The following is a 12,595-nucleotide window of genomic DNA, read 5'->3' on the forward strand; positions in this document are numbered from 1 at the left end:
GGTAGAGATCTTTCCTTTTTCTTTCTTCCCCAGCACATGCACGCCCTCTTCTTTCTCCACTGTCAGAGCCCTGGCATCTAGAACAGTGCCTGGCACATAGAAGGCATTCAATAAATACTTGTTGAAAGAAAAAAATGAATGAATCCTTTGTGACAACCCGATTGAGTGGCTAGAAGAATAACAGTGTTAACTTACATTTTTTTTACTACTTTATTGAAGTAAATATTTAAATTCTACAAGGTATTGATTTCTGTCATGGAACACATCCATGGAAACATCACCATTCTCAACACACCGGCCATTTCTACTCCCTCCCTATGTGTCTCTGTGCTCCTGTGCACTCTCTCCCTCTTCTCCTGTCCCCGGGTCAATACTGATATGCTCTTTGTTGCTGTGGAATCACATAGCATGTCCTCTTTTCTTCCCTCCAGATTCTTTCACTAAATTTAATGATTTGAAGTTTATCCATTGTTGTATATATTTGTTTGTGCTTCTTGTTTCTTCTTATTGTTAAGTTATATTCCAAAGTATGGATGTACCACATTTGTTTACCTGTTCACCTGTTAATGGACATCTGTTGTGTTCTTAGGTTTTGGCTATTACAAACAAAGGTGCCATGAAAATTCAGATACACAGAAGCTGTTGTTTCCTGGGGTGAAAAAAAAAAGTAAAGAAAGGAGTGGCTAGGTCATATGGCAGGTGTATATTTAACTTTTAAAAAAAGCACCTGTCTCTCAAACTGCTTGTACCATTTTTGCATTTCCACCGTTATCATATAATCTCATTGCTCCACATCCTCATTAAGGCCCATCTTTTTATTTTAGATGTTCTAGTGGTGTGTTTGGCATTTATTTCTTAGTGGTTTTCATTTGCATTGCCCTGATAACTAATGGATTAAACATCTTTTCATGTGTGTGTTTGTAATTTGTCTTACTTGTTTTATGAAGTGACTCTCCAAACATTTTTGCCAGTATTTTTTACTGGTTTTTCTTCATTATATTTTAAAGGTTCTTTATATCATTCTGAATACGAATCCTGTACATGTATTTTCACCCATCCTGTAGGTTGGTTTTTAAAATTGATGGTTTTTAAAATTTGTTTAGTGGCGTCTTTTGTTCTAGTAGCTGTTTGGTAGAGTCATTAACATTTTCTACATTAACAATTATATGAACAATAGACAGTTTTACTTTTCCTTTCCAATCTGTATGCCTTTTCTTCCTTTTTTTTTTTTCTTGACATATTCCGATGGCTAGGACCAGTACAATGTTTAAGAAAAGTGGTGAGAGCAATTATCTTAACATTAGTCTTTTATCATTAGTTAGAGTGACTGAAGGCTTTTTGGTAAATGCTCTTTAGCAGAATGATAAAATTTCTTATTCCCAGATTACTCAGTTTTTATCACGAATTTTGTCACTTTCCTTCACTTATTAAAATAATTATATAATTTTTCTTCTTTATTATGTGTAGATGGCTAATTACATTGATTGATTTCCAAATGATGACCCTTCCAACTTTCTGTAGTTCTAGTTCGATTTTTAAACCCTTATAGATATATATTTAAATAATAACAAAACAAATATGATTATTTAAATCTATGTTGCATCTTTAATATTTCCCACCAAAAAAAAATAAACAAATAAAAGAAGAAAGGAAGTAAAAAAGGGAGGAAGTGGGGGGAATGATAATGATTATTAGTTGAAGGAATTTTCAGTCCTTGATGGATTGGGTCCCTACTTCAATATTGATGAGGATTCTTTAATTATTTCCAGCTCAGAGGAGAGGTAAATATTTTCAAAATAAAGAAATATGAAAATGCTTGAGAAGCATGTTTGTTCTTACTTTTATAATGCTACTATTTTTTCAAATTCAGAATAAAAACTTAATATATTACTTTTTCCATTAATTTGGATCCAGGGAAATTTAACAGAAAAAATCAAGGAGCCATCTGAATACCTGCTCACGGCAAAAACAATCCATTTTTATGGTTTATATTGTCATGAATAATCAAATATAAGTGACTTAACTCACTTATGCATAATAATGTTAATGTAAAAAGAAATTAAAAAAATTAACAAAAAATGGTATCAATTTCTTTATTGTAAGGCATACCATAAGCAATTACTCAAAAGATACATGTATTATACTAATTGTTTAAACATTTCTTTTGTTGTTGTTTAAACATTTCTTAATGATGATTTGTCACAATATGTAATCAAAGTGAAACTAACTTTCTTTTCATTTGCTACATTCCTGTATTCAAGGTCCACCTCAGACTTTATTTATTTATTATTATTATTTTTTTTAGACTTTATTTAATATCTTGATTAGCATCATTATAAGTTTAACCATTTAGACTACAACTGAACTTGTGTTTCTTTTCCTATATTTCTTGTTTGGTACTACTTTTAGGTTAATGCTTTTTTATTTTCTATTGTAATCCTTTGTTTTATTGCTCAGAAATATTTATTCAAAAAAACATTCCAAATGGTAAAAGCTGAAACCATAAAGATATAGGAAGTAATCTATATATGACAAATAAATGATATTGCTGATGCTACTTAAAAATTACTTTTGTATTTGAAGAGGCCAGACAGTTTTAAGCTTCTGAAACTTCTTGTTCTTGTTCTCAGGAAATCCAAAGACCATAACAGGTGAATGTAGAGAGCACATGAGCAGGTCCTATCTGTGTCATGTCCAGCTGTACTTCCATGTTCAAAAAGGAGCAGAGTTAAATCCAACAGCGTCTTCCCATTTTTGACTTTAGAACACATTATTCTAATGGGAATCATTCTAGTTGTTAGCTCAGTTAGATGGATCCGTTTCAAAATCTCATATTTATTACCATCCATCCAGGTGACTGGGGTGTAACAGGAACCTAAGTGATCTCCAGGTGAAAGGTGAATTCACCTACTACACTGCAACTGCTTGACAGAACTTGTGGTCCCATACTCCCTACAAATGTGTCTGAAAATACACTGCCAAAAGAATCTTCCATGTGGCATAAGGTCATAAAACAAATGTAGAATTTCAAGATTTTTAGCAGGGTAGTTTTTTTGAACTAAGTGCTCATGAGGGTAGTCCAACAGGTGAAAGACCAACTTAATTGCAGCAAAATATTTACTTTATGAGTAAGGGTTGTTTGTGACCGTCATTCACAGAATAGCTCACATAGCCAACAAGGAAGCTGTTGTGCTTGTTAAAGTAGCAAAAAGAGAGGTATTTCTATAGTGTGGAAATTGACCACCTAGTGAACAGATAGAAAGAATACTGATAGCCAAGCAAGAGGTCCAAATCCTTGCTCCATCACTGGCAGCAGGGGAAATTACTGGACCTCACGGTATCCGCCCCTGTAAGACGGGGTAATAATATGACCTGCTTTTGAGGCCTGTCGGGAAGATTAAAGTAATTAATTCAGGTAAAGTACTTAGAAGTGTTCCTGGTACAGGAACTGTGCCATAAATGTTACTAGATAACTACATTTGAAAAACTAGCAAGCAATAAAAACATGAAGCATGAAATGCACACACAGAATTATGCGACATTTCAAAGATTAGAATACTCTGATGAATTTATAAATACATTACTTTATCTCCTTTGCATGTATTTTTAAATATTTCATAGATAATACTGCTAGCTCACATTCCACATTGAAAGCCTTGAAGCATCTTTCCTGAGAAAACGTTTACAGTCATACTGCAGAGAGGAGGATCAAAAGGCTTACAAGGAATTCACCCTTTAGTATGGCCAAGGCTGCCCATTATTGCTTCAGTTCAAGTGTTTTCTGTGTGTCAACATGTTTGCATTTCTACGAATTAGAGTATGGTTTTCTTCACAGCAATCACAAACTCCACCTGTGATGAATGCCTGTATCAAAAGGTAAATAAAGCACTGGACATCTAATTCTAATTCATGAATTCAGGTCTTCCTGGCTGCGGACAGCAGCCACTGTTCCTCTAAACCCAAAATATACACACTTTTATGGAGGTTTCTGAGCTGCCGGCATTGTGTTTCTATTCTTCCCTCCAAATATCTTAGATAATATAATGAATCTTGAAAAGAAAATTAGTCACGAAGCCAGAGTAACAAATTCCATTTCTTTGTGCTTATTTGTGGGTTGTCTCTAGCAACCAATTTGCAATCCTAACTGAAGAACAATGGCTTCCTAAAGTGTGGTGAGGTGCCATGAGTCTCAGCTTTGTAGGGTTATGTGGGTTGGGGAATTAGCTAAAAAAACCTACTCCTTCTCCTGCCCATAAGGCAGTAAAGAATAACTCTCCCACTAACACTGGGTCAGGAGATGAATTTTTAAGTTCACGTTAAGATATTTTTTATTATCCAGAGTTAACTTTAAAATATATCCTTGACTCATGCACACATACACTCTTCCATTTATATACATAAAACCACTATCGAAAGGTTATAGTTGACAACCTTAAACCACTCTCTTCAGCAAAAAATCTGCCAAAAAAAATTCAGATCTTTTTTAAGTTTAAAGCAAAATTCATTTTCCATCAAAAGCCCCTGATCTCTTCACTCACTTAGTAAGTTTTGAAGGAAGAGTTCCTTCCCTTAAATATATATATTCATCTGATTTTCTGGAATGTCATCTTTCTGCAAAACTATTGATGTAGAGTAAATTCCATTGAATACTGGCATTGAGCCATTTTAACAAGCAAGTTTCGGCTGTGTTTCAAGGAATAAATAAGACCTATATAGTGATCTTCCTCATTCAGATCTTCAGCCAGCCGGCTCATTTCCGGAGCCTAATCAACATCAAATAGGGCGTAGTGCCGACAGTCTTCAATTCACTGTAGAAAAGACCATACAATTATCAAAATCGAGCACATTAAACTTTAGTGATATAATTGCCGTATCACCAGCATTCCCGTCTCCACCACCGCTATACTACCAAGTCTGAACTAATTGCTTTAGTCTAAGAGAAATGGTGGTTAATTGGGTGATTCTAATTCCCCAAGAGACATGCTAAAATCACAAGTGGAAGCATCAAACTTATGCAAATTCAGCCGGTTGTAGTAGGACAAGAGTGAGGAAGAGCGAGGGGAGGGGAGAGAGACTTAGAGCCTGTCTCTGCCATTCCACACAGTGAAGACATGCACTGGAGTGACTCGAGACCTTAGTCAACCCTTCTGCCGGGACGTTTTAATTCTGTGGGCTTCTCAGTCTGAACTTCTCTCCTCATTGTGTGATTCTAGTATTTAAAATATATGTGTGTGCAACTCACACACACTTCCACGTGTGTTCTGTTGTTATTATCTAAGAACAAGACCCTCAATCTCCAGTAAACACCTCTTCCAGACAAGACCCTCAATCTCCAGTAAACACCTCTTCCAGACAAGACCCTCAATCTCCAGTAAACACCCCTTCCAGTGTTCAAGAACTATCTCTATGTTCTAATGCTCAAGGGAAACACCTTGCTTTTTGGTACTTACTGAGAGATATAGAAGTATATTTTATGGGTGATTAAGGAGATTTGCCTGGATTAATCTTGAAATGCACATGATTTTTCCTCCCTTAACAGCTACTTTCCTACTCCAATCTCTCCCTTGAGTTATAATTCCATTTCATATGGGTGAACCTGGACTTACCAAACCATACCATAGATTACATTCTCAAAGCAGCCAATTGGCTATATTTCATTTTGCAAACATGAGATCTATCAAGCCAGAGGAATTAAAAACAATCTTTAAAACCAAAAGATCTTTAACAATTAATTTGCTACAGATAAAGAATTGGCAGTAGAAGTCATTCTCTCTAGCACATTCCCCCTGTGTTAGGGTATCCATGTTCAAGCCTGTTGTTAGAATATAGAGACAACCGGTTGCTCCTTCCTCTACTCTGCCCTGGCTGCACTCCCTACAGGGTCGAACAGCTGAGGATGGCCAGGATGCTGTACCACCCTAAGGGGACTGCTATCTGGTGAGAACGTAAAAAGGCAATCACCTCCCTTTCCCTTGGAGTCATGCTTGCCCTTCTATACTGGACCCTTCATTTCTTCCCCTACTAAAGTGACTGTTTCTCTCACAGCTTCTGAAATGTGGGTATTTCACTTTTCTCCTTTAATATTTCTAGGGCTTTTTCTTTTCTTTATTGGAAGTTGCAGGGCCGGCGGCCAAAAGGGCTGATAACATAGCACCTGGGAGCCCAATGATTCTCTAAGACTCGATTCAGAATGGCTTCATCTCGTCTCTGACTACATACAACATTAACAAAGTGAAGCATGGCTGCAGGGAGTTCTGAAGGCGGAGATGGATCTCCCTGATTTCCTGGACTGATGCGAATCACAGCAGGCCTGACTTGCTACCCCAGGCGCTGCCCCGAGGAGAGTTTCAGAAAACAGGCTTCTGCCCTAGAGGGACTGGCCTGGGAAATTCAAAAGCTGCTAGAACAGGAAGTTTTTAATCACTTTTTAAATCATTCATGTAATTACAGACTCTGTTTTCTTTTAAGTGATAATTTCATAGACTATTATGGAAATAAGATTTGAGCCCAGAAGTCTTTTTTTTTTCAACTTGTCATTTCAGATTCTGTCCTGTTAGAAAGTGACTTTGATGGTTTCAACCAACATTTTGATTGCTGTAGTGGGTCATTATCATTGCTTGATTCAGTCATTATTAGATAGTTACTGAAGACACTTGCTGTCAGCAATACAGGAAATAAAGTGAAATACAAGGAACTATTCCTGCCTTCTTGACATTTACAATCTACCTGGTTTGAAATATGGACATTCACGTAAGTACAAACAATTTATAAATAAGTGCTCATCAACAGAAAAACAGAAATAATGGAGAAACAAGGACCATAGAAAAGATGATGTGTGCTGCTTGGAGAAAGTGTTGAAGCCAAGATGAGGCCTGTTTTATGGCACAAAGCAAGAAAAGATATCTAAATTAATTCACTCATTTATTTAGTAAGTATTTCTATGTTGGGCTTTGAGAGTTCAATGATGAATAAGTAACATCGGGGGACAACGGGGTGGCTCAGCGGTTTAGCACCACCTTCAGCCCAGGGCATGAGCCTGGAGTTCAGGGATTGAGTCCCACGTCAGGCTCCCTGTGTGGAGCCTGCTTCTCCCTCTGCCTGTGTCTCTGCCTCTCTCTCTCTCTCTCTCTCTCTCTCTCTCTCTGTGTGTGTGTGTGTGTCTCATGAGTAAATAAATAAAATCTTTAAAAAAAAGGATAAGTAACATAGGTCTTATTCTCAAGAACTGGGAAATAGACAGTAAACCAATGATCACGTAAGTACTAATAGATTGGAATTATTTCTCAAGTGGGATAAATGTCAACATTTATGAATGAATGTCCAACAGAAGCTTTGAAGGCAGATGGTGGCGGGGGAAGACAAACCTTACCTTGTAGAGACAGCCTTTGATACTGTTGTCCTAGGAGTGTCAGACCAAAGTGCCACCTTGGTTTTTAGTTCTTTATTCTGCAGTTGAAAAAAAAAATGTGCAGAGATCACATAGGTAGCAGATTTATCAGTCACATGCTTAATGCTTCTGATCAACCCTCCACCTACATTACTCCTTGGCAGTAAGCTTGTTTCAGTCACTCTATTAGAACACAGAATACAGCCAGTTGAGAGTCACAATTATCTCTGAAATTACAAACACACCTTTAAAAAGTGCACAATTTTCCAAGGGATTAAAATGGAGCTACTCTACGTTAGCTTCTGAAATTTAACAGCTGAACTGTGTTTGATTTTAGTTTCTTTTACATAGACAGATGCAAAAAACTTCATGAAATAATTTTGCTGCAGAACCTTGTTAAAGACACCCACGATATTGATTACATGTTTGGCTTTCTTGTGCAATCTCCTGATTATAAACTCCGTGAAAATAAGCACCATCTGTTCTTTACTATACAGTTCATGGCATTTTTAGCCCCAATTTTCTCACTGAAACCTCAGTTTCTTGATCTTTATACTAGTGGTAAATGATACACATCTTGCCTAGCATGTATTAGTTGTTGGAAGAAACAAATCCCATGTGATCATAATATTTTAAATCTGGAAGCACTCTCATAATTCTAGGAGATAGTGTAATGGTGTTAATAAGAACGACAAGAGTTTAAGTTCTCAGGCTCAAATCCTTGCCACTCAGTAGCTATGTGACCTCACTTAGTTACCTAACCTTTCTGAGCCCAGTTTCCTCATCTGTATAATAGAACCATAATCTCTTCTTCACAGGTTCTGAAATGACATATCAAGATGTATTCAGTTCAGTGTCTGACACAGATTTTAAGACTTCAGGCAGTTGGTTATGATTTTCTACTTCAAGTACCATTTTTATGATGAAAAACTGAGGTCCAAAGAACTTAAGTGCCTGCCATCATGTTCATGACAAAATTCAGGTTCAGGACAGGTCCTCCCAGTCCAGAGCCAACGCTTCCTCTATAGGGAAGTGGGTTGCATGGACCTCTATAGGTCAGAGGTGTTTAAAGGGTACACCAGCCCAGCAGGGGCTGGGACTGAAAGGGGGCGAGGTGGGAGGTTGACAGGTGGAGCTGTGGCTCTAAATCTTTTTTTTTTTTTAAGATTTTATTTATTATTCATGAGAGACACAGAGAGAGATAGACACAGGCAGAGGGAGAACTCAAGAACTCCAGGCTCATGCCCTGAGCTGAAAGTAAAGCTTAACCACTGAACCATCCAAGCGTCCCAGAACTGTGGCTGTAAAAGTAGAGTCACACACTAGCTCCAATCCCTATTAGGAAACTAAGGATTTAAAGTGTCATATAATTGAAGTTTAAAAGGTATTTCCTAAAAGTCCACCAGACGGTTTGGAGTAAGCCAACATCAAAATGCATGGTTTAGAGAAATAGATGTTAGAATTTTGATGGAAGCAAGAATGTTAATAATTAGGAGTGCCTACCAAATGTCAAGACACTTGTCAGGTGCTTTCCGTTCATCTTTTCTTTGATAACTTTTATTCTTATGCATATTAAAGAAAGAAGGCTGGCAAAGCTCAAATTGTTTAGGTAACTTGTTTCTGATAACCCACACATTGTATATGTAGCATTTTGTATAATGCACAAGTTTAATGCATAAGGCCTGTCTGCCAAATTCCATGCTCTTTGTCCTGTTAGATATTTTTCTGTAACCAGAGGAATTAGTTCAGCCTTCTTATATTACAAATAAGTAAAGGGTGAGCCTCAGGAACACAGAGACTCAATGATTTCTAAAGGAATTCCAGATATGATAAATAGGAAATAGATAAAAAAGTAAACTGTCAACAATTAATCTAGAGCAACTATCCATCTACACATCCAGTTAGTCAGTCTCTGCCATGTCTATGGCACCACGCCGGGAGCAGAGTGAATGTGAAGAAGCACAGGAAAGCACAGGTCTTTCCCTCCAGTATGCAGGATGCATAATACGGTGGAGGTGATAAAACAAATGCATGAACATTAAAAATAAAAATAAAAGCAGATCAGGAGATGCCATAGGCAGTAGGTAATTAATTGCTACATAAAAGGTATAACAGAAATCAGTGTGACTGGAATAGTTTATGATATTTTCATATACAAGGATATTTCACCTGGACCTTGAAGACAAAGTGAAATGGCCAAGGTGGAAGAGAAGGGGGAAAAGGACTAAGGCAACAGTTCTTAAAGTGTGATCTCAGCAAATCAGCAATATTAGCATCACGGGGGAATCTGCTAGAACTACAGCTAGAACTACTGCTTCCTCAGTGTCCAGAAAGAACTACAGAGAAACCCAGATGGCCAAGTGATGTGTTTTAAGAAGCTCACAGATGATTCTGACATCTGCTCAAGTTTGAGAACCATTGGACCCAAATGCTGGTTTTCAGTGCCTGTTGTATATTGGAATTATCTGGGGAGATAGAAAATCTACTGATGCTAGGGCCTCATCCCAGAGAGTCTGTTAACTTGGCTGTAGTCTGGATTCAAGAGTTTTGGAGACTCGCAGGGTGCCTGGGTGGCTCAGTCGGTTAAGCGTCCGCCTTTGGCTCAGGTCATGAAATCAGGTGTGTGGGATCGAGCCCTGCATCGGTCTCCATGCTCAGCTGAGAATCTGCTTGAGACCTCTGCCCCTCCTTCCACTCTCTCTCAAATAAAATAAATAAATAAAATCTTTCTTAAAAAAAAAAAAAGAGCTTTCAAGACTCCACAGGTGATTCTAATGTGCTGCCAAGATAATAAACTACTGGAGTAAGGAAAGCAGAGCAAGATACAGACTTTGCCCTTTCTTATTCCTCAGCATCTATACTGCATAATAACTAAAATATCTTCACAGACTATGATCAATGACCATTTCACTGTGATCTTTCAAGAGATAAGCATTTAAGTCTCAGGTATGAAATGTACTTCAGATCTGATAAATTGATAATAAAGATGCTCCTTGTATAATGGAGATAAAACTAATATACACTCCAAACAAGCATAGGCACATATCACAGGCCAAATACGCTGCTGAGAAAAACTCCGCACAATATTCTATGAGTTAGGAAGCAAGATGAATCACAACAACATGATGACAACGAAGACTGGAATAAAAATAATCTACGCTGGACAATTACGTAAAGGCTATTGGGAGTTTTTCCAAAATAAACTCCCAGTTTCTCAAGTTCCTATCGAACAATACAAAAACATAAGAACTATCATGTTACACTGTCTCTATGCTCATTTGCCTCAGCTCCCATGCTGATTTATTTCAGCTACTAGATTTAGAGATTTATTTTTGATTCACGGCCTATCATAGTTTTTCCTTTAACTAGACATTAATGAGTTTTATTACATTATTATTTTACAAAACTATAAATCACTGACCATAATACGTCTGCTATTATGATGACTCTATCCAAGGATAGTGTGTTGACACGGCTTTCTAAAAGAACCTAATTTTTGCATACTTTCTATCAACACATGTTTGTTAAATTAAATTTTAAGGATCATGATGAGTATATAAAATAAGATAATCTTCAGTGTTTAGAAAATGGAGTAATTTCTGAAGATGTATTTCTATATCAGCAGGTCATTAATGAGGAAGCTAGAAATGCATGAAATGTAAGAGGAATGTCGGAGCTGAAAATTAAGATGATAAAGATACAGCAAGAGTAGAAAGAAAAGTAAATAATTTTGGTAGAGTTAATCAGAAATCTTCCAGTGATATTTTTTAAAGTTCCAAAAACCTTAAAGTTGTTGTTGTTGTTTTAAAGGATAGAGTTATATGAGTAACTACATCTCTTTCGCAGAGAGGGGGGAAAATCCTCAGAAGGAGTACCACAGAAAAAAAGTATTTGTTATCATGACTCAAAAAACTGGAAAATGGAAAACACTGTGATATAGTCACTGCGACAATGACTAAAATAAATATAAATGGTCAGGCGAATTTACCAACTCTTCATTTCTAAATACATCTTGTATGCACACACATGTATTTTGCACATGTACATACACACTTACCCTCCCAACATACACTTAAGTAATCACACCAACAAATAGATTTTGTGGTGGTGATGGGGCGGAGGGGGGGGGCGGGATGTGCTTCCAAGATAATAAGACTCAAATGAGTGATTTTGAATGAGTTTCGTAACTTCTCTGAATCTCAGTTTCATCACTTACAAAATGTAATAACTTTCTCCCAGAGTAGTTTTGAGGATTAAAGAAAATGAAGCATGTCGCATGCCTAAAAAGAGATTAATGTTTTTGGTATGATGCTGTCTGTGTGGTTTAGAAACACAGTTGATGTGTTTAAATGGGTTGCTCAAGCTTGGGTGACCATTTTCATAAATGAAATCAATTCGCCCTGTTACTTAACGGATCCCAACATAGGCAGTGGTCTTACATTTGCGGTGCAAGATCGTATACTCCTGCATAAATCATCCAGCTTAAGAACTTCATAATAAAGCACTGATTAGGACCAAACCAGAAATAGGCAAACCATGGCTCAAATACTCACTGAATTCGAGTACCTGGTCAAATATCACAGGCTCAGAGATGCCCTTCCCGACTACCATCACTCTATAACTATCACATTGTCCCATTCTACACTTTTCAGAGCACTTATCCCTCCCTAATTATGTTGTTTATTTACCTGTTTATGTGTTTATTGTTTGTATCTTTATTTAAAGTATAAGCTAGGTGAGGTCAGAGACGGTCCATTCTGTGCAATACCCATATACCGAGCACTTGAAACATTTCCTGATACATCATAAACACACAAAACTATTTGATGTATAAATTAAATTAATGTGGTTTGGACTTTTTAAAGCTGAAATGGTCATTGTAAAATTCCTTGCTGTGAAGGAAAAGATTTATCTACTCAAGATAATCAGTTTTGAGAATATAAATATATTTATCAGATACTGCTACAGCTTGAAGACTTTTTTTTAAATAAAAGAAAACATTAAAAAACAGAGGCCTGAATGGAGCCATGTACAGAGAATCTGAGACAATATTGAAAGGTATTTTTACATCACTGCAGAGAGTCTGCAGCCAACCAAGAAATTTCCACGAGGGGAACAAATCTGTTGCTTTCTCGTGTAACACTGAGTGGCTAATCAGCAATTATTTGCTGAATTTGGAAAGACAGAAACAGTGTACAATGGAAAGAC

The 12,595-nt window shown here is 37.0% G+C and overlaps 1 protein-coding gene across 4 annotated transcripts in view; it reads right to left on the reverse strand.

Annotated features, from left to right (window-relative positions):
• Positions 1-2,079: 2,079 nt before the first annotated feature.
• CCDC68 (coiled-coil domain containing 68) overlaps positions 2,080-12,595 on the reverse strand; it is a 51,783-nt gene continuing 41,267 nt past the window's right edge. For all 4 annotated transcript variants that reach the window (XM_072757893.1, XM_072757895.1, XM_072757892.1 and 1 more), the window contains exons 11-12: positions 7,370-7,446; positions 2,080-4,808 (exon numbers count right to left, since the gene is read on the reverse strand). In XM_072757893.1, coding sequence (XP_072613994.1) covers positions 4,751-4,808; positions 7,370-7,446 — 135 coding nt within the window. In that variant the 3' untranslated portion in view covers positions 2,080-4,750. The remainder of the gene's footprint in view (positions 4,809-7,369; positions 7,447-12,595) is intronic.

Source organism: Vulpes vulpes, chromosome 5, assembly GCF_048418805.1.
Source record: "Vulpes vulpes isolate BD-2025 chromosome 5, VulVul3, whole genome shotgun sequence".
Lineage (NCBI taxonomy): Eukaryota > Metazoa > Chordata > Mammalia > Carnivora > Canidae > Vulpes > Vulpes vulpes.